This window comes from Haliotis rufescens, unplaced genomic scaffold, assembly GCF_023055435.1.
Source record: "Haliotis rufescens isolate VD_foot unplaced genomic scaffold, xgHalRufe1.0.p SCAF_8, whole genome shotgun sequence".
Lineage (NCBI taxonomy): Eukaryota > Metazoa > Mollusca > Gastropoda > Lepetellida > Haliotidae > Haliotis > Haliotis rufescens.
This window is the reverse complement of record NW_025964372.1, coordinates 7,741,007-7,768,550: the sequence shown is the minus strand read 5'-3', so window position 1 is coordinate 7,768,550 and position 27,544 is coordinate 7,741,007. Positions and strand designations below refer to the sequence as shown.

Here is a 27,544-nt window from a genome sequence, read left to right as displayed (position 1 = left end):
CACCTCGCTGAATTGGTAGATATATGTCATCGTATCCCAATTGCGTAGATCGATGCTGATGATGCCAACCACTGGATCGTCTGGTCCAGGGTCGATTATTTACAGACCGTCGTCATATAGCTGGAATATTGCTGAGTGTAATATATAACCACCCACCCCAACCCCGAGATCAACCTTAAAGCGTTAAAGAGCGTTTATAAACTGAGGAGCAAAAGAAACTATACTGCTCAAATGATTCTGTATGTTTGATTTTCAGTTGAAAATATTTTAAGTTAGCGATATTGTATCTAAAAAGTGACGCTCAAAGAATACTTCTATGTGTTTTTTATATTTTTAAATATTTCATATTAAACTTCTGACGTCAGTCTTTATTGAACCACATTATATTTATACGAAATTACGCCGCCACAGATTACTTTTTACAAACAGGAATGAGTGATGGTTAAATAAGCATTATCAAATTTAACAGTTCTTTCCATTTCCAATTACATAAAAAAAAAAACTCGGTGTACTTTTTTGGGGCCCTCAGTGTGTATTTCAACAATCATATATACGCAGAAAACATCACGTGACCTGGAACTTATAAAGGAGAAACCAAGAAATTGATATTTTGTGTATGTATTTATTATTTAACGACAAAAACAATGCTTCTATGTTTGTAATGACAAAAAATAAAGAAAACCAGGAGGTGTTTGACAACCTGTATACCTACCTGTATACTTAATGACACATATTTCACGACTGGACATTCATAACAGCGAACACAGCCGGGTTCATAGTGGTTCATAGTGGTACTATGGTTTTGTATCGTACGATGTAGGTGCGATATAACACACTTGTTCTCAATCTGAGAGTTGACAAAAACACAGCACAATCTGACATTTTTCAGAGAATTTGTGATAAAAACGAAGCAGGAAAATCAGGCTACAGACACCCTAAAACTACCACATGTGTATTTACACGAATGAGAAATAGATTCACAAAAACATAATGCTATCAAGCGTGCTACAGGTGATTCAATGTGATAAGAACTAGCTTCCGTGTTGATTGTAAGAACACGGACGAACAAAACTAAATGGACCCGGAAGATATGCACCCAGTCCACTAGTTAACTACGTATGATAACAGCTCACGCACTGTCGTGTGAGTTGACAACTTTATGGATAACGATCATGGCGAGACATCACCCCAGCAATAGTTTTGACCCACTGTAAAACATGGCGCACGACACCGCTATTCAGTTGAAGGATATAGCACAAGCATTTCATTTAATTTGGGTGTTCTTATTTTGGTACAAATATGTTGTTATACATGTTTTAATCTGTCAAACAATTTCGGATTATATTTCCATGTGTTGATCATGATCAGTTTGTTCTGAATGACCACAATGTAAACCACTAGTGACCCAAGCATGCGATATTTTCTTACAATGCATGTCGCGCTAACAAGGTGTCAACTCCACAGTGTATAAGCAGCGAGCCTCACTAAAAGTATTGCCAATGTCCGGCTTCAGATGGGCGTGGCAATTAATCAGCTGCTGTGGCTGCATTTAGTTGATACGACAGGTGTGTGAATTCATAACAATGAAAATAATATTTCGAATAATAAACATTTATGTATGAATGCTCAGTGGAGGATAAACAGGTGTAAAACAATAACATTAACAAAATGAGTCGGCTGGCAAAGCTATGGGCTACACATTGCTTATCCCTGATACACTTCGGGAACGCACTGAACACAACCAGTACACCAAAAACAACCCCATGAAATGCGTCGAGTTTTCTTTCAATGTTTTTCTCTCTTTTTTCATGGTCAGGCAAGCGTTTTGGGGGTAAGAGAGATAAAATCATTATAATTATTAGAGGTTTACTTACAACACTTTCCGTTTCTTCATAATAACACCTTGCAAGTTCCAAACGTGTAACAGTGATTGAGTCAAAATGTAACGTTGCATCGGCATTATACAAACGAGTAACAAATACTACATACATGTAATGTATAATGATTATACTGCCTTAAGTCGATATCTAAATATGATATCACAATGGAAGATATGGGTAGAATATATTCTTGTTATAACGAAAGAACCTGTTAAGATCCAGGTTAGAATAGGTCTTCAGCAACCCATGCTTGCCGTAAGAGGTGACTATGCTTGTTGTAAGAGGCGACTAACGGGATCGGGTGGTCAGGCTCGCTGACTTGGTTTACGCATGCCATCGTATCCCAATTTTGTAGATCGAGGCTCATGATGTCAATCACTGGATTGTCTGGCCCAGATTCGATTTTTTACAGGCCGCCGTCATACAGCTGGAATATTGCTGAGTACGACATTAAACAACAAAAAACGAAAGACCCCAATTGACACGTCTGTTGGTTTTGTTCTTTATCAGAAGTTCACTGATCCGCTTGACAGTTTCAGCTGTGGTGATGTGGAAAAATACGTCGTGAATTGTTAATGGATCTTTGCGGCGCTGAATGATTAAACCCACCGAACTGAGGGTTTGTGCAACCCCATCTGCATAGCAGAACACCACCGCGGCCACCGACTGCGTTCATCCCCGTAGCTTTGCCAGCCATATCATGTAATCAGGTATCGGGACAACAGTATACTATAAGGCTGAGTAATATTGCTAACAACACATTTGTAAGGCCACGGGTCGTGAATGTTATATAACAAATATATGGTTTTAACAAAGGAAACCGAGGTTATATGCACGGATGTCGCAATTATCAGCGTAACTCATACCACTTTTCTAGAACTGATACTTCACCCTAAGATGATAAATACAAAGTGTTAAAATGTCTAGTGTCACGGCTCGGAGAGTACAGAGCTGTAACCTGTATTAACAATCGTCACAAACACTAACGTCATTCCCCGTCAGGCTTAAGAAAAGGGCATGTGATCTTGCCTAATGTGATCAGTTGTTTGTTTGTCGACCAGTAGCCCATGCAGCCGTGTAGTTCTGTTCCCCCATCCCACCCCCATCTAAACCATCTTCCCGTCAGCGACATCTAAATCATCTTCCTGTCCGGGTTTCTAAACCATCTTTCCGTCAGGGCCGTCTAGACCATCTTTCCGTCAGGGTCATTCTTGGCAATACAGCAGGCCACGATTATCAGGATGAGCTGCAAGATAACACATTATTAAACTATCTACGCATATTACATTATCTACGTATGTTACACCATCTACACAAGTTACATTATCTACGCATGTTACACTATCTACGTATGTTACACCATCTACACAAGTTACATTATCTACGCATGTTACACTATCTACGCATGTTACACTATCTACGTATGTTACACTATCTACACACGTTACATTATCTACGCATGTTACATTATCTACGCATGTTACACTATCTACGCATGTTACACTATCTACGTATGTTACACTATCTGCACAAGTTACATTATCTTCGCATGTTACACTATCTACGCATGTTACACCATCTACGTTTGTTACACTATCTACACAAGTTACATTATCTACGCATGTTACATTATTTACGTATGTTACACTATCTACACAAGTTACATTATCTACGTATGTTACACTATCTGCACAAGTTACATGATCTTCGCACGTTACACTATCTACGCATGTTACACCATCTACGTTTGTTACACTATCTACACAAGTTACATTATCTACGCATGTTACATTATTTACGTATGTTACACTATCTACACAAGTTACATTATCTACGCATGTTACATTATCTACGCATGTAACATTATCTATGCATGTTACAATATCTACACAAGTTACACTATCTACACAAGTTACATTATCTACACATGTTACATTATCTACACAAGTTACACTATCTACGTATGTGACACTATCTACACAAGTTACACTATCTACACAAGGTACACTATCTACGTATGTTACACTATCTACACAAGTTACACTATCTACACAAGTTACATTATCTACGCATGTTACATTATCTACACAAGTTACATTATCTACGTATGTTACATTATCTACACAAGTTACATTATCTACGTGTGTTACCTTATCTACACAAGTTACATTATCTACGTGTGTTACCTTATCTACACAAGTTACATTATCTACGCATGTTACATTATCTACGCATGTTACACTATCTACGCATGTTACATTATCTACGCATGTTACACTATCTACGCATGTTACATTATCTACGCATGTTACACTATCTACGCATGTTACATTATCTACGCATGTTACACTATCTACGCATGTTACATTATCTACACAAGTTACATTATATACACAGGCTGCATTATTTACCCATCCTCATAACACTATACATACCTCTAATACGGCAACACCGATGGCCACGCCCAACACGCCGGCGAAATAGGTCTGGGCCAGCTCTCTCAGTTTATCATAGCAACCCTGTAAAGTCACACAGTACAATCTTCAACACATTTTCACAACAGAACGTAGAGGGTGGAAATCGTGGCAAGAACTCTAGTTGTTTCTGAAGGGGTAACAGGAGCCCGTTGACAGAAACATTTGTACTTCATGCATCCATGCTTTGTGTCTGTATTACGACATGCTATGCCTTGGACACAGGGCTCTGGGTTATTTCTATGCACCCCTATCGTCTATCGTATCAACACGCATCGTGTCATTCCCAAACTAGTCGAATGCAAACTGACATTCATCTTTCCATAGCCCACAAGAAGACTTGCATCTTCCCGTCCAGTTTCCACCCTTGCCGAACGATGGAGTTATATTTTGGCACGGATGTCTATGCATAGTCAATTTAAAATCGTGTGTCGAAATCGACATCCGGTTCGTAAACTGCCGTGCAGATTTTGGCCGATTGCAGGATGTACAAGGCATATGTACCGACAACTAAGCGTCAACAGATATTTTCCAAATCTTTTCATGTTTTTAATCAAGGTGCTCATCTGATTTAATGCACTTCGGGAAGTAAGACCCGTTTTATTACAACATAGTTTTGATAATCGATCTGATCGTCTTCACAGTGCGACGCCATTTTGTTTGAAGGAAATGAAAGTGATATGAGGGGTGGAATCTGATTGGTCAATAGGCGGTACATAGAAAGAACATAACTCGTAATTATACCAGTGGAGGCGCTACAATCGAACCCAGAAATACCAGCCTAGTTCGGCAAGGGTGGAAACTTGACTTTTACAGTCAGTTAACTCCCTTGCCTCGGGAAGATGGGAGACTTGTAACGGAATGACAATTTTGATTAAGGAAGTGGTGCGTCCATTTGCGGACACTCGTTCTGTTATGTAGCAGACTAACTTGTTTCACGAACGTCACCGCTTTCCTGGTTCGGCAGGAAGGCGGGCGGCTTGTCTCGGAGTGACACGAGTGGTCACGAATGGTTTGTATGATTAAGGAATGACACGCACAGAATGAGTGAGGGACTTTGGTTTAACGCCGCTTTGAACAGTATTCCAGTTATACCTCGGCGTGTCAGCTTGATGTGGGAGGAAAGCGTTAATGATACCGATCTTAGACGTTTACTACTTCGGTGAAACCCACGAGCACAGGTACGGTGCTGACAAACCTAGAAACATAATCGGGGCGAATCGGGTTCGTCACGGAATGACACGAGTGACCACGAATTACTTGTATGAATGAGATGGCAGTACCAGAATGACTGTTTCCAACAATCTCTTTCTAAACTGCCTGGCAAACGAAAGTATACATACATGTTAAATGGTGGCGATACATGAAACAAACAATAAACGGTTATTCCACGGTGATGCATGTATTTGACACTGGTATCTTGGTTGTGTTTGCAGAGATTCAGCGACTGTTATCAGCCTAGGAACATTTTGATGACGTTTGTAAGTTTTGATCAAGTCCACTTTCTTAGTGTTTACTTTCCTTTGCCCGGCAGTATATCTTGAGAAGCCATATGCACATACCTCTTGGTAGCCCTTAGTTACATCCGTCGGGCAGTTTTGGTCCACAAGGGCACCCATGTAGTCCTCCATACTGTCGGGGAAGGAGTCCTTTTTGGTTGACTTGCAGCAGGTAAATGGAATGACGGCATCAGCAGCACCATTCCATGTCTTGTTGAAATTATGGTAATTAACAAAGTCGCCTGGACCGTTTATCCCGCAACATTCTTGCTGTAAAAAGACAAAGGATTTCTGTGAAAACATGACATGTTAATGTTGTTAGCAAGGACAAATTTACGCTGGCCCACTAGTCAGTGACCAGTCAATCTCATTAAAAGATCTGAGGACGTCCCATTACGGGTCACGTCAGAACGACCTTTCATCAGACCAATCAAAACGTCGCTTACCAGATCATGAAAGTGACAGTCGGAATGTGTTATCATGCAACCTCGAAAACGTTAACACGGGATATTCAGAACGACAGTTGCGGCCCGTACGAGTGATTCCGTCAAAATTATCCATTCGTGACCAACTCGTGATATTCCGGGACAAGCCGCATAGCGACTCGTGCCCCTCTCGTGGCCATTTTTGCGATCGAGGTCCGTCTTAGCGCAAACGGGCATACCTAAAACAATTGTCAACTCGTTGCGTAATGGTTCACATCGTTTTCTCCATATACAATATATAATGTAGATGCAATTTAAAGCACAGCTGGACATGCTGAATTATACAGTATGTTTGAACACATTTAATATTTTTAGATGCAAGACATATGTAAAATCAAAAATTATTCCTGAGGGATTTTTTGACGAAGAACTTGAAGTCATACGCGCATTCTGATTGGTTTGTCGTATTTTCGCACAGAACATTCATCGATAGGGGGAAGAGTCTTCTTGCAGGTTACGGAAAGGGGCGAGTGGTGACGAATGAAAATTATCGTCTATCTCACGCTTCCGTGGGATAAACGTTTGAACGGAGGAGGCGTTGCACAGTACGTTGCCATACAATCGCAACCATATATTAGACATTCCGGAATGTTCGTTTGTTCAGTTTTCAAAGTTTTAATCGAGAACTGTGTCAACATATTTTTCAAGCGTTTTCTGAAACGGAAGTCGCAAGGTTGAAACGAGTGCCGTAAAGCTCGAGAAAACCGCTTTGTAATTGGCTGATGTCGACTTCTTGTTAGTCGTTTCAGTGGTCGGTCAAAGTTCGCGAAAGGTCGTTCTGACGTGACTCGTAATGGGATGTCCCCGGATCTTAGTTTAGCGGAAGCAAGAACTTAGATCTGATTTTAATAAGATTGTTGACCAGTGAAACAGAAATCCGGACAAGTATTTGTTACTATGACAGGGCAGTATCGCGTGGTTTATCTTTATTAGAATAAAAGAACAATCATTTGAAGAATATTGTGATATTAAGATGTAAACTGTTAGTGAAATTAATTGCAGATGTCTCGTACAAGTCTGTGAGACTAGGGATCTATATAGTGTACGTGAGGATCCTGGGTCAGTCGGGTATCCTATGCTTGTAAAAAGCGACTGAATGGATCGATCGATCGACTTGATTGACTGTATGTCATCATGCAGTTGCGTTGATCGATACTCATGATGTCAATCACTGGATTGTCTGGTCAAGGCTTAAGATTACCGACAGACCACTATCTTATAGCTGGAACAATTATCTGTGACACTGGTCGCGTTTGTTCCACGTTTTAAGCCCATATGAATATTGTCTAAATACCTGACTAAAGAAGGGTGAACAATGGGGTGACCACACAGACACATTGCGGACATTAAAACCTGACAGGATTGATCACAGTGTTCACATACATGGCGCAATGTTCGCCCGGTTCACGGGCAACCTACCGATGCCTGCAGAACGTCCAGAGCAAAAGAGATGACGTCACTGCGATCGTAAGGTCCCTTATACTTCTCTGGCATTGTCTCATTCAGGAACGGTTTGGCAAAGCTGTCGAACTGTGGAACAGGTATTTGAAACATTGTAGTACAACCCAGGCTAAAATATACCCCCCCCCCAAAAAAAACAAAAAAAACAAAAAAACAAAAACAACAACAACAAATATTGAAAGGGAAATAATAGAGAGAAAGTACACTTATGAGTCTTTATAAGTTATGATATTATCAAAACTTAACAAGAATGCTTGTAAAAATAAAACAGTTAAATTAGAAAAAAGATTCATAATTTCGTTCCCCTCAACATTATCAAGGTTCGGTGTTCTCTGCTGAGTAACAAGATACAATAACCGGAAGGACGGGAGTTTTTCCTCTAGGTAGTCTTGGAGTAAGGCTAGTTAGAGTGGTAACTATGGAGATACGCACCTGGCTACTGAACACGCCTACAGCAATTCCTGCAGCTACCTGTATGACCAGGATGATACCGACCAACACGCCGTACTGAAATGGGAAAAACTTATGAGACACTGTCACTGTGTTTGCTTGTGTGATGTCACACCCGCGTTTCACTGGCTGCCCAGTGACTGAATTCACAACAAAGCATAACGTTGTCTTTTTGTATTACAGGCGATGAAGGAAGGTTTTCATAAACCCTTCATAATTACATGTGCTTTCTTTACTGATGACTGCTTGTAAAATCCGCTTCAACTGGGCCCATTCACACGAAGCGATAGAAGCGGTACTCATGTTTTACATTATTAAGACTATTTAGAGCCATATAGCTTGAGTTTGCTTCGTGCATGTGGCCCCAGAGCATCGTAAGTTTAGGTTAAAGGTTAGCTAAGATCGCTATATGGGACGACTCCAAATGTTGGAGCAAGTAAACAGGTGTTCGACTAACGGGCGGTCGTTGTACATACAATTTGTATTCTCAACTCCCTGGGGAGTATACACTGTACAGACGCAGCTACTGACCGTGATGAGGCAGCACCTGGACTTCTTGATGGCCCCGCAGAAGCCGAAGACGGAGATGACGAAGACGAGGGCCCCCACGGCAATGAGGATGTAGGCCCCACTCTCCAGCAGAGACGGCACGTCATAAGCCTTTAAGTCGTCTACCTTGTCGCTCGAGTACCGGAACAAGGAGATCACATGGGTCTTGTCAACGACGACCCAGATGCCAATGCCAAGACATAAGACACCAAAAATCTGTAAAAGAAAGCACAACGTACTGTAATCGAATACTTAAGTTTTAGCTCACCTGTCTGAAAGTCAAGTTGACATTTCAAACAGTTGACTACACACTATTCGTATATATATTCAGGTGAGCTACAGTGCCGGGGTTTGGATTGGGGTTCTGCAGTAGGTCGACGAAAGGGAGAGGCAGCAATTCTGAATGTATCTAAATAGTTGGTAAGATTTATCAATGCAAACATAAAGCAAACTACATTCCTGGTAGAAGCGTTGCACCTGGATTAGCTAATCAATTTCAGTGTATGACTTTCAACCTATGAAGATCTGGAGTAGAATAGGTCTTCATCAACCCATGCTTGCCGTAACATACAACTATGCTTGTCGTAAGAGGCGACTAACGGGTGGCCAGGTGCGCTGACTTGGTTGATGCCTGTCATCGTATCCCATGCTCATGATGTCAATCACTGGATTGTCTGGTCCAGACTCGATTATGTACTGACCGCCGTCATATAGCTGGAATAGTGCGGCGTTAAACAACAAACAAACAAACAAGTTTATGACTTTCAACATAAGTATGTATGTCGTCAGGAAAGGAACACAGGCTGCGATTAATAATTGAAATATATAGTTATCGGTGAATGTTTGTTGGTTGTTTTTGCAATCGGCAATAACATGACATTCTGTAAATAATCGAGTTTGGACCAGACAATCAAGTGATTGACATCATGAACATCGATCTACGCAATTTCCATATGATGACATACATATGTAGCCAGTGTTGGTCTAGATTGACACCCTGATACCCGGGTGTATATGTCTACACCCTCCGTAGCCATATAGTGGGTTGGGAGTGTTTTGCCATGCTGCCCTCATAACCTCAGTACTGGTACATGCATATAGATTTATATATACATATCCAAGCGGTGTACATTGCTATTATCAACAACAAAATTATGTTATTCAACCCGACAACTAAATTAAAGGTTTTCTCGTCGAGAATATGCGCAGTATGTGTTTTAAGTTCCAGATTTAGATAAGCATTAAATTGTTTAAATTTGAAACTATTGTAAACTGTCTATGTGTATTTACTCCCCAAGAGGAAATTCTAAATGTGAGGATTGCAAATGTGATTTTAGATTTGTTTGAAAAACAACAACGATTACCTTCCTGTTTACTGTCAAGAGAATTTGGTAACATTTGAATTTGAATTTGAATAGTGAAATATAAAGTTGTACATTAAAATTGATGTGGCTACGGTTTGATGCGCAGAAACGACAGCAAACATCAGCCAATACGAGATAAAACTATGTTATATAAAATCTAATTTAATGTGTAAAACGTTTTAACGTATTTTCAAGCTATAGTGATTTAATCAGCTTTATTCCTATTGAGCCGCCACGATATCAATGAATCACCAGCACTTCCTGCTACCCTATTGTCGCTTATTTGAATTATTTATGTTGCTAGGTCAAAGGAGGAACACAGGGGCAGAAACAGATTTATAGTCATGAATTTAGAGCAAATCGTGTCACATTGGGTTGGTGAGTCCAATACGACAATTATTCAGACCAACATGTATTAGAAAAGCAGATATCCGAAATGTCGCAATCCTTATCTCAGATCAATAGTTTCCTCCAAACTAAAGCCCAATGTCTGTGTCACATGTTTGAAGCGCTTAGCAACTAGGAAACCAGTCACTCTTTAATCAGGGCTACACCCGCAACCAGAAGAATCTGCTTGGCCTGGGCGAAGTATGTATAATGAGTATACTGTAGCCATACTTACCAAGAATATTATGTTGAAGACAATGAGGAAACACCGAGCTAGGCCTTGACACATTGTGAAGTTTTATTGGGGATTTTCTTAAACCTGAAAGATAATAATAATAATAATAATAATAATGAGTGAGTGAGTGAGTGAGTGAGTGAGTGAGTTTGGTTTTACGCCGCTTTTAGCAATATTCCAGCAATATCACGGCGGGGGACACCAGAAATGGGCTTCACACATTGTACCCATGTCGGGATTCGAACCCGGGTCTTCGGCGTGACGAGCGAACGCTTTAACCACTAGGCTACCCGACCGCCCCTGATGATGATGATGATGATGATGAACAACAACAAGAACAACACCAGCAACCATAATGATAATAAAAATAATAACAACAACAATAATAATGTGAGGTTGATGATTTTGATGCTAATGGTGGGGATGATGATGATCATAACTATCATCACTGACAGGTAAATAATACAAACATGTATACGCATCAAAATGAACCAATGAAACCCGTCAGATGGTTTGTGATTTACAAACCTACACCATGTTATGGTTATTACTGATATCATATTATCACGATGATCGTTTGTTATCAGCCTACCACCGCTCCATCTTTCCTAGAAGAGTAGTTGCCACAAAACAACATACACTTTATGTCACTCAAAAAATAAGAGCACACCATGATAACATGTTGCTCGTCTTATCTCAGCCGAACATACGGGCACATCTATCACAAGGTAAACCTAGAGCAATTGTCATAGGATAACCTTTTCATATTTTCTCTCAATGTCGACAATTCTACCAAATTATTACACATTATACGTTATAGTGGCCAAATGGTCTACAACTCACAGGGGACAAACAACACCGACAGCATCTCGCTCACTAGGAACATAATCTTGGCGATAATTACGTAATATAGATGATAGAAAATAAGCTAAGCCATTTGTCTTGTTGGATATGCAACTCATTTATCCCTACGAGATGATGGAAACCCGACTTTCCGGAATATCGAGGTTCCCCTATATACAAACATACCTGTCCTGTACCAGACACCCTTTTGTTTAATCAATCGATTAAGGATAACAAGCATTGACTACTGGTTCATATAACACATCCACTTATAACTTCAATTTTACAAATTTATAATTTAAATGAATTTTGCTACCACATATGATATGCAATTTTACGTTGATTTCAAGCGTCGACCTACAAGCTTTCCACGCTATCAGTGCTACCTTTTACATTTCTTACCTGAATGTAATACACGTATGTTATCTCAGGAGCTAATGTCAAATAATTCCTTATCGCCTAACTTCACCAGGCTAAGTAGACACTGAAATATTTGACCAGTCACACGGTACTTATATCTGAACTAGCGTAGGCAGTGACGTCATCGTTAGTCACTTGTAAACAATCTTTCAAGTCCTGCTAAAGATAAGAGATTGTAGCACACTTATTTTTAACTTCCTCGTAATGTCATTTGGGTGACCTAGTTTGGCTAATGAGGTATTCAAATTAAACAATACCAAGAAATATAGCCTACTGGCAAAATTAAAAGTCGCTTGACACAAATGTCGTTTAAGCAAACCAAGAAGAATCCAATATGTTAATATCCACTTAAGTTAGTTCTTTATTGTACGTTCCCAGTTTCACATATACCACTTTCATATTCTTCTTTAATATTTCACGAAACGAAATAACGTCATTTGGACTAAGTTTAGATAGTCTCTGTTCTATTTAGACACTGTCTGCATATGAAGGAATTGACCTGAAAGTTGTAGCGCAGGCACTCCCCACGATGTAATACTATACGTCAGCGAGAAATCATGTCAGTCGTTCTTTTCTCCCTCGTGACTCGCCGATTGCTCAACACCGTATGACGCTCCACTTGTTGTTTTTCTGAAGACGGCTAGCTGAGTCCTGATCCGGATGTAAGCGTTATATAAACGTGTATGACTGATCGAATCGTGACAGCGAGTGTATTGTTGATAGCGACGCTACCAACACCCTGCATGTGATGCAACATCCAGTGTTTACTCTGGAATGTGTGTATTGTCTTATGACGGCTGCGGTGCCCGCCACTTCGATCCCGTCTCTCGGAAGTGGCGTCTGTAAATACACCGGCATGAAAGCCTCTTACAGTGTCGGCGTTGAAGGTTGCCAACACAAGGAAATGGATTTTTTTGGCATTATACGAATTAAACAAAGTTCGATGGCATGATATGTGACGAAATGTTGACACACCGTTACTGCTGTCGTGTTGTAGTTGAACGTTGACAGATGGAACGCCAATCTAACTATTCCAGTTATCACTGCCATAGGTGGGCCCAGAGGAGGCGTGGGGGAGGCGGGTCCCCCCTCGCCCCTCCTTTTGAAATCCAAATGTATAGGTTGTAGGCAGTAATTGACGAGGGTTTTTTGATATTTTGGACCCCTCCCTTTAAAAAAATGCGGGATCTGCCCTTGACTCGTGTTATCATTGATAACATTACCCCTTAGCGCCGAGGGAAACGGTGTATCGTCGTCTTCATTGTCAGATTGTAGTTATTATTCGTTATCGCTTTGGTTCGGATGGTACGGTCAATCTGTGGTTTAACTCGCCACAACGCACTTAGCAGTACTGCACGGTGCAGTACCATGGTCAATAGATTGTCTGCCAGTGATCCCTACATGAAACGACGGAGTCTACTAAAGTCTACAGTGACAAATGCCTACAGTTTAAAAACCAAATGTATGCACCAGCGGTTTTCTCAGTTATTACCTTCAACCCTGAAATACAGTGGTATCTTTCTGCTCGGTCTGGTAGACAAATGACAACATGAATGATATTACACTAAAACGGTTATAGGCGTTGTGTGATTGTTTATTATCCATGTTTTCAGACATACAATAACACAGTCTCAGCCATTAAGGGAATTCGTCCATCATGACTAAATGTCAAAAGTTGCAAACGTTGATGACAGCGCCACTTTTGCATTCCCCGCTTAAAACCGAGACGCCGAGATGTAATCGGAAATCTGTTCAAAGCTGAACCCAACCGGTTCACTGTAACCATCGTTCCACATGGGCAGAGCAAGGATGGTCTGTATGCATGGCTCTGTGCCACGAACTTGTACAGACATGTCTACCTGGGTCTCTCTCCCGGGACCCCACAATGCAGTAGTGTGACATGCGCCTAACCCCTGAACTTCGCTGTCTACCAGCTGTAATTCCAGCTGCGATTGTCTTGTTGTCGGCTAAACACGTCATGCATAAAAGCCTTCCAGCGTAGAAAGCTGTTATCTGAGGATAATATTCAGTTTTATGTTTATATAATATCTGACCAACTTATTTTAATAAGGTTTAATAAGCTTGCCCCGGAAACCTATTTAAAATCACTCGAATCAAATATCTTGATATCCATATTCATATTGATTGACAAGCAGGATCTGGAACCATACACAGGTTATTTATGATGTAGATAAAATCTACAACCTTTTAGGATATTCCATTTTGACCTAAATAGTAATTTACACTTAATATTTCCAACTGCACAGATCATTTAAAGGGCCTCTTCCACGAAACTGGATCACGTGCATATATTTATATTCCGTTAACGTTCAGAGAACTATGTCGCACGTGCCTTTCATGCTAACTGTGATAATTGACCGTGTTTTAAATAAGATAGCAGTTCGCTTGGGGAAGTACAACGGTTGATTAGAATTCTCGGTTTTGCCAGCATTGTTGAACCTTTCAGATGATGCTCTGAGTGCAACTTCGTTAAACCGGAAACGTTCTCAATACAATGTCCAGATAAACATATTTCGGGGTTATGAATCACGGGGCAGCCTCATTGTTGTGTTTAACTGGGTTGTACTTAGAAAGGCCACAGCAGACCTTGACCCAGGGACACAGACACCAAACACGGCGTCTTCGAAGTGACGAGTGAACGCTTTCGTGGCTACCGAACATACAAGTTATGTCATGAGTGTATGTCCACTACCACTTACAGTAAACTACGTTTAAAACAAACATGTTATAACGAACTTACTTTTTGCCCCAGCCATTTGCTGTACATAATGCTTATAACGAACTACGGTTATAACGAACTAAAAGTAGTGGTCCCTTTGAGTTCGTTATAACCCAGTTTAATGTACTCGTTTAACGCCGCACAATATTTCAGCTATATAGCGGTGGTCTGTAAATAATCGAGTCTAGACTAGACAATCAAGTGATTGACATCATGAGCATCCATCAAGGCTGGTATACGATGACATGCATCAACCAAGTCAGCGACCCTGACCACCCGATCCCGTTAGTCGCCTCTTACGACAAGCACCAATTACTCGTGTACAAATCCGGATAAATCGAAGTCATATTCATGATCCCTGTCGTGTTTGATAATACGGTTTGCTCTAAAACGAGGCTAACGAGCGGACATATTTACATTCACCTGAATCAAAAACTAATTTATAGACAACACGAGACCGACCGAGTTATTTAGCTCATGTAACATATGGTTGACAAGAGAGATATTAATGCGCAATTACCCGAATCAATGTTAGACAAATATTCCGTTTGGATACTGTTCCCTGCTCTATCAGCCCAGGATTCTAATGCAATATCAACTCCCTGGACTCTGTCAGCTTGTATGCTGACAATCGCATTAAGCGCCATGTCAAGTATCGGCAGAGGGAAATCACGTTGGCATTCAATGAGCTGTGTGTAATGAGTATAATCGATGTTACGATGCATTATCCATGTATTCCTGCATCAGTAACCACGGAAGTTGGTGTTCTTGGATATCACCAGGGTGTGAATCATCCCAGTAGTTTAGACATATTGTGATCATTTCCTATGACAAAACGGATATTGAGTACAAGCTGCTCCAGCTGTAGGTGGCACGTTTAACAACGTTGCCAGGCAACAAACTACCGCAGCTGGAGATCAGTGGAATAATGTTTTATTTTATGTACCTGGTCTAGGCGGGTGACACAACCACGACAGGGGAGCGTTGATGTTGTTGCTGAAGCGGCTGGAAGAGTTATAATACAAGGATATGGTAGGTTGTTACTAAAAGGAGTCTTTCAGGAGGGAAGTTTAAAAAAACTAATTCTGGAGAGATTTTCCTCCCGGGAAAGGGTGTTCTTCTCCATGCCCAGCTACGTTGACAAAATGCGGGGGCACGGACAAATTGTCATATTTTTTTTAAGGTATTAAAACATCACCAGACAGGTGATATCACAGTGGCTACTCGCGGGCTGAGTTCGAGTGTTAACACATCCGTTAATATTTACAAGTCAGGGTGGGTACGTTATCCGACACAAAGTACCCCGTCAGGACTGATAACGCCGGCCGATAACGCCTAAGCCCGGTATTGATAGCATACCTCCCTGACTCACAGCAAACCCTCCCATCACGTGTCGAAGTCAAATATGGTAAGCCCTTGAACCACATCTAACTTCATATACGTACGTTGTTTATAAAAGTTCCCTCATATGTCGGAAATATATCTCACACCATCACCCTCGTCCCATGGTTTACACACCAACACCCTCGTCCCATGGTTTACACACCATCACCCTCGTCCCATGGTTTACACACCATCACCCTCGTCCCATGGTTTACACACCAACACCCTCGTCCCATGGTTTACACACCATCACCCTCGTCCCATGGTTTACACACCAACACCCTCGTCCCATGGTTTACACACCATCACCCTAGTCCCATGGTTTACACACCAACACCCTCGTCCCATGGTTTACACACCAACACCCTCGTCCCATGGTTTACACACCAACACCCTCGTCCCATGGTTTACACACCATCACCCTCGTCCCATGGTTTACACATCAACACCCTCGTCCCATGGTTTACACACCAACACCCTCGTCCCATGGTTTACACACCATCACCCTCGTCCTATGGTTTACACACCAACACCCTCGTCCCATGGTTTACACACCAACACCCTCGTCCCATGGTTTACACACCAACACCCTCGTCCCATGGTTTACACATCAACACCCTCGTCCCATGGTTTACACATGAACACCCTCGCCCCATGGTTTACACATGAACATCCTCGTCCCATGGTTTACAAACCAACACCCTCGTCCCATGGTTTACACACCAACACACTCGTCCCATGGTTTACACATCAACACCCTCGTCCCATGGTTTACACATCAACACACTCGTCCCATGGTTTACACATGAACACCCTCGCCCCATGAGTTCTGTTTGTATAAATATATGACTAGCACTTGTGTGTCATGTTTCTCAAAAAAAATTTCACTACTTGACATAAACCGAATACGATATTATTTTTCCTGCTCGACAGTTATTAATAAGAATCTTGTCTGGGCGTGAGGGCACACCCGATGACAGCGATGTTAGATAAAGGTAGGCCCTTTCTCAATGTCTAGGTCACAATGACCTTTCCGGTTGGTGCAGCACGCGCGTGTGTATCCGGGTACGCGGTGGACGCCCCTCAGGCTGACAACCACGCAAATATACCATGGGTTGAGACATACACTCTTCCAAAAACGAAACGCACAGGTAGTATGTAGTTCATTGAACCTGACTACATAAAAAATCCGGTAAAAGTCGCTACATTCGTCTGTTCCACCTACGTCATCGCAATGCCACAGCTACGGAGACTGCAGTACGCATCCTTGGTTTAAGGAGGATATCGGAGCACCCTGTCAGGAACCATCTTTGCGAGGCTGGAATCCGACCCAGAAGACCAGTTATCGTCCCTCTTTTGCAGCAGATCCATCGACAGCGACGCTTGCGTTAACGTTCGTGCCATACCTTACAGCCTTGGTATTTGAGAAACTTGAGATGAGTGTAGTTTAGCGATGAATCACGATTTCTTCTTCACCGGCGAGATGGAAGACAGTCCGCAGTCACTCCCACAACTGACCAAGGCGTTACAAGCAGAATGGCGCAGAATTCCGCAGAACGGAATTCGTACACTTATCCAGTCAGTGCCGAGGAGATGCAGAGCCGTGATTGCTGCCCGGGGCGGTCACACGTGGCCTTATGTGACATGATAACGAACAGTTTTCAATGCTTTTGTACAACGACAACATGTGACTATCGAGCTCTAAAATTGTATCTTTGTATCTATGATATTAAATTAAATATAGCGATTTTATAAGGTACAATAAATTTACTCAAAATCTACCTCTGCGTTTCTTTTTTTGAAGAGTGTATTGGTTCTAGGTATATATACGTACACATGTTTCAGTCAATGTGTTTCAAAGGTGAATCACTTAGGCAATTTAAAAATATTAAGATCATTTTACAAATCGACTGAAAAACCTGTATTTAATTTGACAGATTGACTAGAACATATATATAAGTTTAAAAAGGCTTCCTAAAATGAATGAAATATGTAAGCGTTTTGTAAATTGCCTAAGTGAAAATTTCAGTCGTTTTATACCTTGACTATAACCGATATAAGGTTTAATTTACAAGATGCTTAGTCTTGTGTGTGTGTTTCAAATATGGCTTCGTTTTATTCCTTTAATAATTGAGCAAAAATCCTTGTGAAATATCTAAACACTTGAAAATTGAAGGCATATTTAAATTATTTAATTCCATTTCGAAAGAAATATTACAGTAAACTACGGTTATAACGAACTCAAAGGGACTACTAATTTTAGTTCGTTATAATGGTAATTCGTTATAAGCATATATACAGCATAACTACAGCATATGGTCGGGACTAAAAAGTTAGTTCGTTATATCCGTTAGTTCGTTATAAGCGTGTTCGTTATAACCGTAGTTTGCTGTTTTATTTTATTTTAATCAAAGTTTTCGAATAAGTATAATACATTTTAACAATACAACCGTTGTGTGACAGGAAAGGATCTAACAACATGTTCTATGTATAACTGCATTCCTCCCTCGTTGAAAAGATTTACATCCTAATCAGTCGTTACTGTTTATGAAGGTATGGAGGACAATACGCACGGTGTTTAAACTGTGGTGAGTTCCTTGCGGGTTTCCGGGTGAAAGAAGTTCCCGATTCAGGAAACACGAGGGTAAAGGTGACAATGGGGAAAGATGTGCCCTACAGGTTAAGACGAGACGTTTCCGTGTGCTTTTAGAGTTATTCACCTGAAAAAACACGACCACCGCTTGACCTAAAAGTTTTTTAGGTTTTTTAAAATAGTGCTAGTCTGGACTAATGCCGATTTCTTCAGTGCCAGCCCACTGAGATACCATGCCGCAGTTGAGTTACCTGATATACCATGCAGGTAACATGAATACCCCACTCAGACACAGTATACTGACTCCTAGCCGCCTAGTCCTTGTTTTAATCCTTAATGACGATCGCTAGGCAGGGTAACAACAAGTACCATCTTTTAAATTATTTTGTTATGACGCGACCGGGGATCGAACCCCGGACCTTCCAGCTCTACGGGTGGTCGCTCTAGACAGATCTTGGTATTGAGAACCATTGTCACACGGGAGTATGCGAACTGGTTCATACATAACACTTGACAGGTCTTGGTATTGAGAACCATTGTCACACAGGAGTATGCGAACTGGTTCATACATAACACTTGACAGGTCTTGGTATTGAGAACCATTGTCACACAGGAGTATGCGAACTGGTTCATACATGATGCTTGACAGGTCTTGGTATTGAGAACCATTGTCACACAGGAGTATGCGAACTGGTTCATACATAATGCTTGACAGGTCTTGGTATTGAGAGCCATTGTCACACAGGAATATGCGAACTGGTTCATACATGATGCTTGACAGGTCTTGGTATTGAGAACCATTGTCACACAGGAGTATGCGAACTGGTTCATATATGATGCTTGACGGTAAATGTGTGTATTGGTATCTGGAACATGTGAAGCAGATGTATGTGCGGGTTGCGGGCTGGGAGTTTGTATCGATATTAGCTCCATATTCAGCTTAACCAACAAAACCAGATATTTGACACGAGGAAGAGTTTCGTTAAGAAACCTTGCGAAACGGATACGCATCGCGATGTGTTGCATGTGAGAGTTTCCGTGCAACAAACATTGAGCATAGCTACAATATGATACAACTCACTGTGCCTCGTCAAACATTGAGCACATATGCAATATGATACAACTCGTACCTCGTCAAACATTGAGCATAACTACAATATGATACAACTCACTGTGCCTCGTCAAACATTGAGCATAACTACACTATGATACAACTCGTACCTCGTCAAACATTGAGCATAGCTACAATATGATACAACTCGTACCTCGTCAAACATTGAGCATAGCTGCAATATGATACAACTCACTGTGCCTCGTCAAACATTGAGCACTTATGCAATATGATACAACTCGTACCTCGTCAAACATTGAGCATAACTACAATATGATACAACTCATTGTACCTCATCAAACATATCTGCAATATGACACAACTCAGTGTACCTCATCAAACATATCTGCAATATGACACCATTCAACGTACCTCGTCAAACACTGAGCATAACTACAATATGATACAACTCATTGTACCTCATCAAACATATCTGCAATATGACACCATTCAACGTACCTCGTCAAACAATGAGCATAACTACAATATGATACAACTCATTGTACCTCATCAAACATATCTGCAATATGACACCATTCAACGTACCTCGTCAAACACTGAGCATAACTACAATATGATACAACTCATTGTACCTCATCAAACATATCTGCAATATGACACAACTCAGTGTACCTCATCAAACATATCTGCAATATGACACCATTCAACGTACCTCGTCAAACACTGAGCATAACTACAATATGATACAACTCATTGTACCTCATCAAACATATCTGCAATATGACACAACTCAGTGTACCTCATCAAACATATCTGCAATATGACACCATTCAACGTACCTCGTCAAACACTGAGCATAACTACAATATGATACAACTCATTGTACCTCATCAAACATATCTGCAATATGACACCATTCAACGTACCTCGTCAAACACTGAGCATAACCATCAACACTTAATCTACGCTTGGTGAAAATAACCCTTGTGTCTACACACTCAACAACCAGAAACACTTAGCCAGTTCATATTTCTAAACAGCCAAAGAAAAAATGTTCATCCCCTTAGATAAAAGATGTGAAATGTAAACCTACATTATGACAGTCTGGGCCGCCAGTATTGTTATTGACATCATTATGAGCTTGTACCTATCGAATATTGTACTTTGGTGTCAAAGAATCTGTCAAGATGGTCAAAGAAACTCCCTGCAGGGAATTCCGTGTCGTTCAATAACGGGCCGGGGCAACTAGAAGTACGAGTCCATATCCAGACGTGTGGCAGAGAGCTGGGATCGATTGTGTCCTATCACCGTCCATACCTCCATTTGTCCCGGGTGTGATCTGGGCGTCTAAGGCATATTTACCGCATCGACGTAACGGGTAGAGATAGCCGCGAGATAACATGTTCACCCGGGCTGTGGTCGCCATTATCAACTTTCAAAACACCCCGGCCGTCAATTCTTGCATTATTTTAGCAGACTACAATGTTGAAAAATGTCACAAACATTCAAACAATGCATATTTGATTATATGCAGAGTAATACGATCGGGTTAAGAACATGTACTTCTTGAGTAAATATACAACGTTACATGCGTGAACAGTAAAGGGTATTTATCGAGTTATTTAAAAGACCGAGGCAGTAGTTCGCTTGCTGTGAACTGCGTGTGCAGTCAATTGTGTTCCTCAAACATAATCACCATGATCACAATCTCTATGGTCCCACAAAGCTAACTACGCAGCACAACTTTTCTATCCGCAAGGGACTGCCACAATGGCCACAGCTTGTTAAAAAAAGTACAGAGAAATGTTGACACACTTCTATGGTCCTAAATGTCAAGTTTGCACAAAATCAGTGTTAATACGAGAACACGATCACCTGCTTTGCCAAATCATTACATTTGAAAACATTATGACAGTTTCTGTCAAATATGTAGTCAAAAGACTGATATTACCTGTGCGTTCCTCCCAAGTACACAGCCGCTAGATAAGCTGAAATGCGCTCCAACTCGGGCTGACCTACAAAGATTAAATTGTGTTGTCTTCTTGCCCGTTACGTTGTTTAAACCTGTAGCTCGAGTTTTAGACAAATGAGATCGTGTAATTATCTAACTGACTTACCTTGATATGAAGCTTATTGGGGGCAATATCACCTGTGACAATCAGCAGCTTATGGCCTATACACCTGGAAGTAGATTTACCTGTGTGCCGTGACGTCACAGCGTCAATTTCGGCTCAGCGAATCAATCAATACCGGCCGTTTCTTGCGAAACAATCGTCCTGTTTGACCACTGGGCAGAGCAAAGGCGACCTTCGTAGTGACCGATAGGAGGATTGTTTTGATCATTGATGTTTAGGATTATTAATATATTAATAGGGTTGTACTTGAGAATTCAGGAAGCAGTAGGCCTTGTTATTGGGGTGGTTGCTGTCTCAGCGGGCGGGGTTTGTTTGTCAACAACTGCGGTAAACACTGGAAACATGGACCAAGTAATTAATTTTTAATGTATACGGTGGTTGCTAGGAAACGTCGCGACGTTTACATGGGCGGGATTACTGCATCGGCTCTCAATGCACCCCCTTCTAAGATTTGACAAATTCATGAAGTCATTGATTCCGTTAACCCGTGAAGATCCGGAGTATAGGTCTTCAGCAGCCCCTGCTTGCCGTAAAAAGCAACTATGCTTGTCGTAAGAGGCGACAAACGGGATCGGGTGGTAAGGCTCGCTGACTTGATTGATGTATGTCATCGTGTCCCAATTGCGTGGATCGATGCTCTTGATGTCACTGGATCGTTTGGTCCAGACTCGATTATTTACAGACCGCCGCCATGTAGGTGGAATATTGCTAAGTGCTGCGATAAACAACAAACAAACAAACAAATGTAACGCTTGTCTCCCGAAGCTTGTTAATTCCATTGACGCAGAAATCCAGGCATGTATTTGGTTGTTTCTTTTGACAGACAAACATCAGTAACAGAAAGGAGTATGAGAAACAAATGCCCACAGAGCATAAACATACCGGCATCTGATCGATAGTGTATTAAAACTGGTCATCATTCAAGTAAGAACTTTTTTGTGAAGAAAGAATAAGGATATTCTTTACAAAGATTTGTCAGTGCAAATATATGCATGTGCGACACCAATTTATGCATCACACCAACTTTCCACACACAGTACTGTATGGAATCCCATGAGGGACATTTTCGCCCGGTTGTATTGTCACCCTTACAAAAACAAGTAAAATGTGTCCAAATTAACCAAAGCGCGACAGCACGACAGCACGACAGCACGGCAATGCGACATTTTTTAAAGGTCAAAATATGTCGCGTTGTCGCATTGTCGCCCATTGGAAAAATATTGAATTATATAATTCAAAGCGCGGCAATGCGACAAATGGCCAAATGGGCTCGTGAACAAATCACAAGGACAAGTTAAATGACTGTAGACACTGTGCCAGTTGATTAAATATATGTAGAGATACTGATTTCATTTAACATAGAAAAATGTTACATATGGATGCCTTCTGAGCATCTTAAATTAAAACAAGTCTTCAAGAAAGTTGGCGAGTTGAAAATCACCGATGTCTTCTTCATCCTTATGTAACACAATTTGTATTTGGGATAACACTGTCTTAGTCAAGAACAAATTCTAGTAGCTTTATTTCATCCTTGAAACTGACACAAAGGAAATAAAAATAGAACTTTGTAAATATCCTGTTTGCATGTATTGTTTGGTTCATTGTTTTATTTTCAGGATTTCCTTCTGATATCCATTAAACTTATCTGTCTCTGTGTAGGATCTCGGATCTAGCAAAAGGGATAGTATCTATCCGGACATGAAATGTGGGCATTATGTTGGTTTGGCCACAGGTTAAACAAACAGAGAGATTGCATCAACTCATTGAAGAAACATCCTTTCGCTAGACGAGAGATTGTTTGTTTGTTTGTTGTTTTACGCCGCACTCAGCAATATTCCAGCTATATGACGGCGGTCTGTAAACAATCGAGTCTGGACTAGACAATCCAATGATTGATATCATGAGCATCGATCCACGCAATTTGGGTACAATGACATGCATCAACCAAGTCAGCGAACCTGACCACCCGATCCCGTTAGTCGCCTCTTACGACAAGCAATACCCACACATACAAACACACACGCAGGCACATACATACATGATTTCCCGCAACTGCGACGTGGCGTATGCAAAGCTCCCTGAGAACAAAATCGATAATTTGGGAAGGAATGTTATGCCAGTCATCCAGCCTTGATTGTAAACCGACCTTATACATATGTATTTTTCACACAGCACTGAAGAATAAACTTGAATCGTTTTCTTTAATCAGTCGCAATGGAATATTCATTCATGGACTAAATGAGTTTCAAACAGCATGTCATCTGGCTAAACATAATCGACAAGGTGCCTATTCTATTAGATCTATATTATATACTATTCCAAGAATGTAGGGGATCATGAACTATAAATCTTAACACCAAGTGTTAGATCAAAGATAAGTGTTGACGACAAACATCCTATGCATGAACGTTTTATGTATGTACAGTAAACTATGGTTATAACGAACTTAAAGGGACTACCATATTTAGTTCGTTATAACCGTAGTTCGTTATAAGCATATATACAGCATAACTACAGCAAATAGTCGGGACTAAAAGGTAAGTTCGTTATATCCGTCAGTTCGTTATAAGCGTGTTCGTTATAACCGTAGTTTACTGTATAACGTTTATGTGTGTAAAACCAACACACATCTGAGTCGTGCGTTGGGTGTCATTCCTGATTTAGACACTTTAGAGGAAGGTCGATTAATCTCTGTGGACCAATATTTCTGTCAATCTTATTGATTCTGCTTATCACACAGCTGTGGTTTACCTGGTTCCATTCATTGTTGTGTGTGAACAAGGACGGCGTCAAAGGCACACTGGCGCGCTGGGACCTCACAAAGGCAGCGTGCAGTGGCCACTACGTTCAATGTTTCAGTTTGTGATTAGCAGACTATGGAACAAGTACACAGACACAAAATGTTTGCCCAGTTCTAGGGCGTCCCAGGTCAACAAGACTACAGGATCAATTGATCCGAAGCCAGGCTCTACGATATCGAGCTCAAACGGCGAATTAAATTGCTGCAAACGTGGATTACGAGTTACGGGTCAGACGATTAGAAATCGTCGACATGCAGCTCAACTCCATGCTCGACGGCCACGTGTTGTGCCGCCCCTTACAAATCGTCATAACGCCAACAGACGTTAATGGCGTACACAACGTCGAGACGGGGGTAATCGTCGCTGGTCCTGTGTCATGATTTCAGATGAGTCTCGATTCACTTCCTCGACAGGAGCGGCCGTGGCTAGCTACGTCGACATGAACGTCAAGTCAATGTCACCCTGAGACTTCTTGACATATTTGGTGGTTCATCGGATGTGGTGTGGGGCGGCATCACTATGACTATGCGACTCCAACTCCATATTGTGTAAGAAGGGTCATTGGACTATCAGGACAACATACTAATATCCTTTGTTGTCCCGTTTGCAAGGCGTGTTTGTCGAGGTTTCGTCCTTTCAGCACGACAACGCCTGTCCTCACTGTGCACGAATCGCCAACGCTCACCTCCAGCAGCACAACGTCCATAGAATGTCATGGCCAGCAATGAGCCAAGACCTTTTCCCCGTTAAACATGTCTGGGACATGATAGGACGATGCGTGTGTCAACGTCATAGGCCGCCGACCACGTTGGCTGACCTTGGCCAGGCGATGCAAAAGGAGTGGGGCGGACACCCTCAAGTTGCCACAGGGAGACTCATACGCAGTATGCCTCGTCAAGTGAAAGAATGTTTGACAAATCGTGGCGGCATTGCGCACTACTGATATATAGGTCTTCAGCAACCCATGCTTGTCGTAAAATACGACTTTGCTTGTCGTAAGAGGCGACTAACGGGATCGGGTGGTCAGGCTCGCTGACTTGGTTGATGCATGTCATCGTATCCCAATTGCGTGGATCGATGTTCATGATGTCAAACCACTGAATTGTCTGGTCCAGACTCGATTATTTACAGAAAGCCGTCATATAGCTAGAAAACTTCTTAGTGCAGCCAAAACTTAAAAACGCAACGGAACTGAACAGTCTGTACTTAAGCCATATTAATGTGAAGGTCACTAGAAATGGGTTTCGCTATTTGTACCTATGTGTGAACTGCGGCTTGATCAACGAACACTTTACCACTAGGCTTCCCCGCAAGACTGTAGCAAAGGACAACTCTGTATCAATATTTAAACATTAAAACAATATCAGTGTTTATAAATCACACTGCTGCTGCTGGCAATAACGATGATAATCAGGGCCTACTCACTGTATATCAAGGCAGACTGACATCCTGGCGTATATCATCCGATGTCACTTTCTGTGCAGCTCACCTGTCAAACAGCTGCACCAAATGTCGCAGCCTGCACATAACTGCACATTTCACAGCATGTAAATTGTTCAGTAACTCTTTTTTTAGCAGCTACACATAACACCGTTATTCATGTATGTCACGCTTCGTATACATCTCTTTTAAATTGTTTTATCCCAGTGAAGATCCGTGTAGAGAAAAGGTCTTCAGCAACCCATGCTTGCCGTAAAAGGCGGCTATGCTTATCGTAAGAGGCGACTAACGAGATCGGGTGGTCAGGCTCGCTGACTTTGTAGATGCATGTCATCGATCCCAATTGCCTATATCAATGCTCATGATGCCTACCGCCGTCATATAGCTGGAATATTGCTGAGTGGGGCGTTAAACAAAAAGCAAACAAACAAACATATAGAAGTTGGTTTCACACATTCTACTCAACAGTTACTAAGAACCACACCTTTGACGAAAGTTGGCAATGGCCCTTAGCAAATGTTGAGTAGTATATCTTCATGAAGTACTGACCTTCAACTGAGGTTTCAGTGTATTATATAAGGAATGAAGATTTTCACTTGTTTCTGTTCTGTCCCGACGCTTATATTACTCAAGTCATGTTTGACTGCAGCGCGAGGGTAAACTCACGTCACACGCCCACCATGGGTGAGGCTCATGTAAATCAACACGTCATATGCCCTACCAGTTGTCCAGGTTGCGAGTGATCGAAATCACAGAATATTTGTCAAGCCTTAACATGCTGTGCAATGCATATCACCGAATTAATTACATATTTTTTCGTAACGTAATATTTATAACACACTGGGCCATAGAATATGTGTGTAAAATACTTAGACATTGTTTAGCTGTCGGCAGTGTCTCGTGTTTACCGCATGTGTTGGATTTCCCGAGAAATCAGTCGTCTGCTCACCCAGCTGCAGACCGGAAGCGAGCGTGTCTCGTTCTCCACGTCCATGCATGGATCTATCTGGTGATACACTATCACGTGGCTCACTAATCTGTGTAATTGTAAAGTGAGTGAGTAATTATGGTTTTCTCGTTACTTCGATTACTTTCTCATAACTTAAGACCTTCATGGAAGCATTTCCAGGGGCTGGACCAGGTGGGGTGCCCCCGTCACCCCATCATCTATACCACTCCTTAACGCTCGTGGTAGCGCTGCGATCACTTTGTGGAACGTAAATGGAATGGATTGTCAGGCTTGATTTGTTTGTTTGATTGTTGTTTAACGCCGCACTCAGCAATATTCCAGCTATATGACGGCGAAGTGTAAATAATCGAGTCTGGACCAGAT

General features: G+C 41.5%; 1 protein-coding gene across 4 annotated transcripts; it reads right to left on the bottom strand.

Annotated features, from left to right (window-relative positions):
• Positions 1-606: 606 nt before the first annotated feature.
• Positions 607-26,254, bottom strand: LOC124148957 (tetraspanin-18-like). Of its 4 annotated transcripts, XM_046520251.2 has the most exons (9): positions 21,953-22,033; positions 21,787-21,850; positions 10,785-10,868; positions 8,781-9,014; positions 8,232-8,306; positions 7,758-7,868; positions 5,917-6,123; positions 4,316-4,399; positions 607-3,126 (listed from the first exon to the last, which is right to left on the bottom strand). In XM_046520251.2, exons 3-9 carry the CDS (start codon positions 10,836-10,838, stop codon positions 3,064-3,066), a joined length of 828 nt encoding a protein of 275 aa, XP_046376207.1. In that variant the 5' UTR covers positions 10,839-10,868; positions 21,787-21,850; positions 21,953-22,033; the 3' UTR covers positions 607-3,063. The 4 variants fall into 4 exon arrangements, with proteins under 4 accessions (XP_046376207.1, XP_046376208.1, XP_046376205.1 ...); XM_046520252.2 differs by lacking the exons at positions 21,787-21,850; positions 21,953-22,033 and adding an exon at positions 26,197-26,254; XM_046520249.2 differs by lacking the exon at positions 21,787-21,850 and having other exon boundaries at positions 21,953-22,104.
• Positions 26,255-27,544: the final 1,290 nt, after the last annotated feature.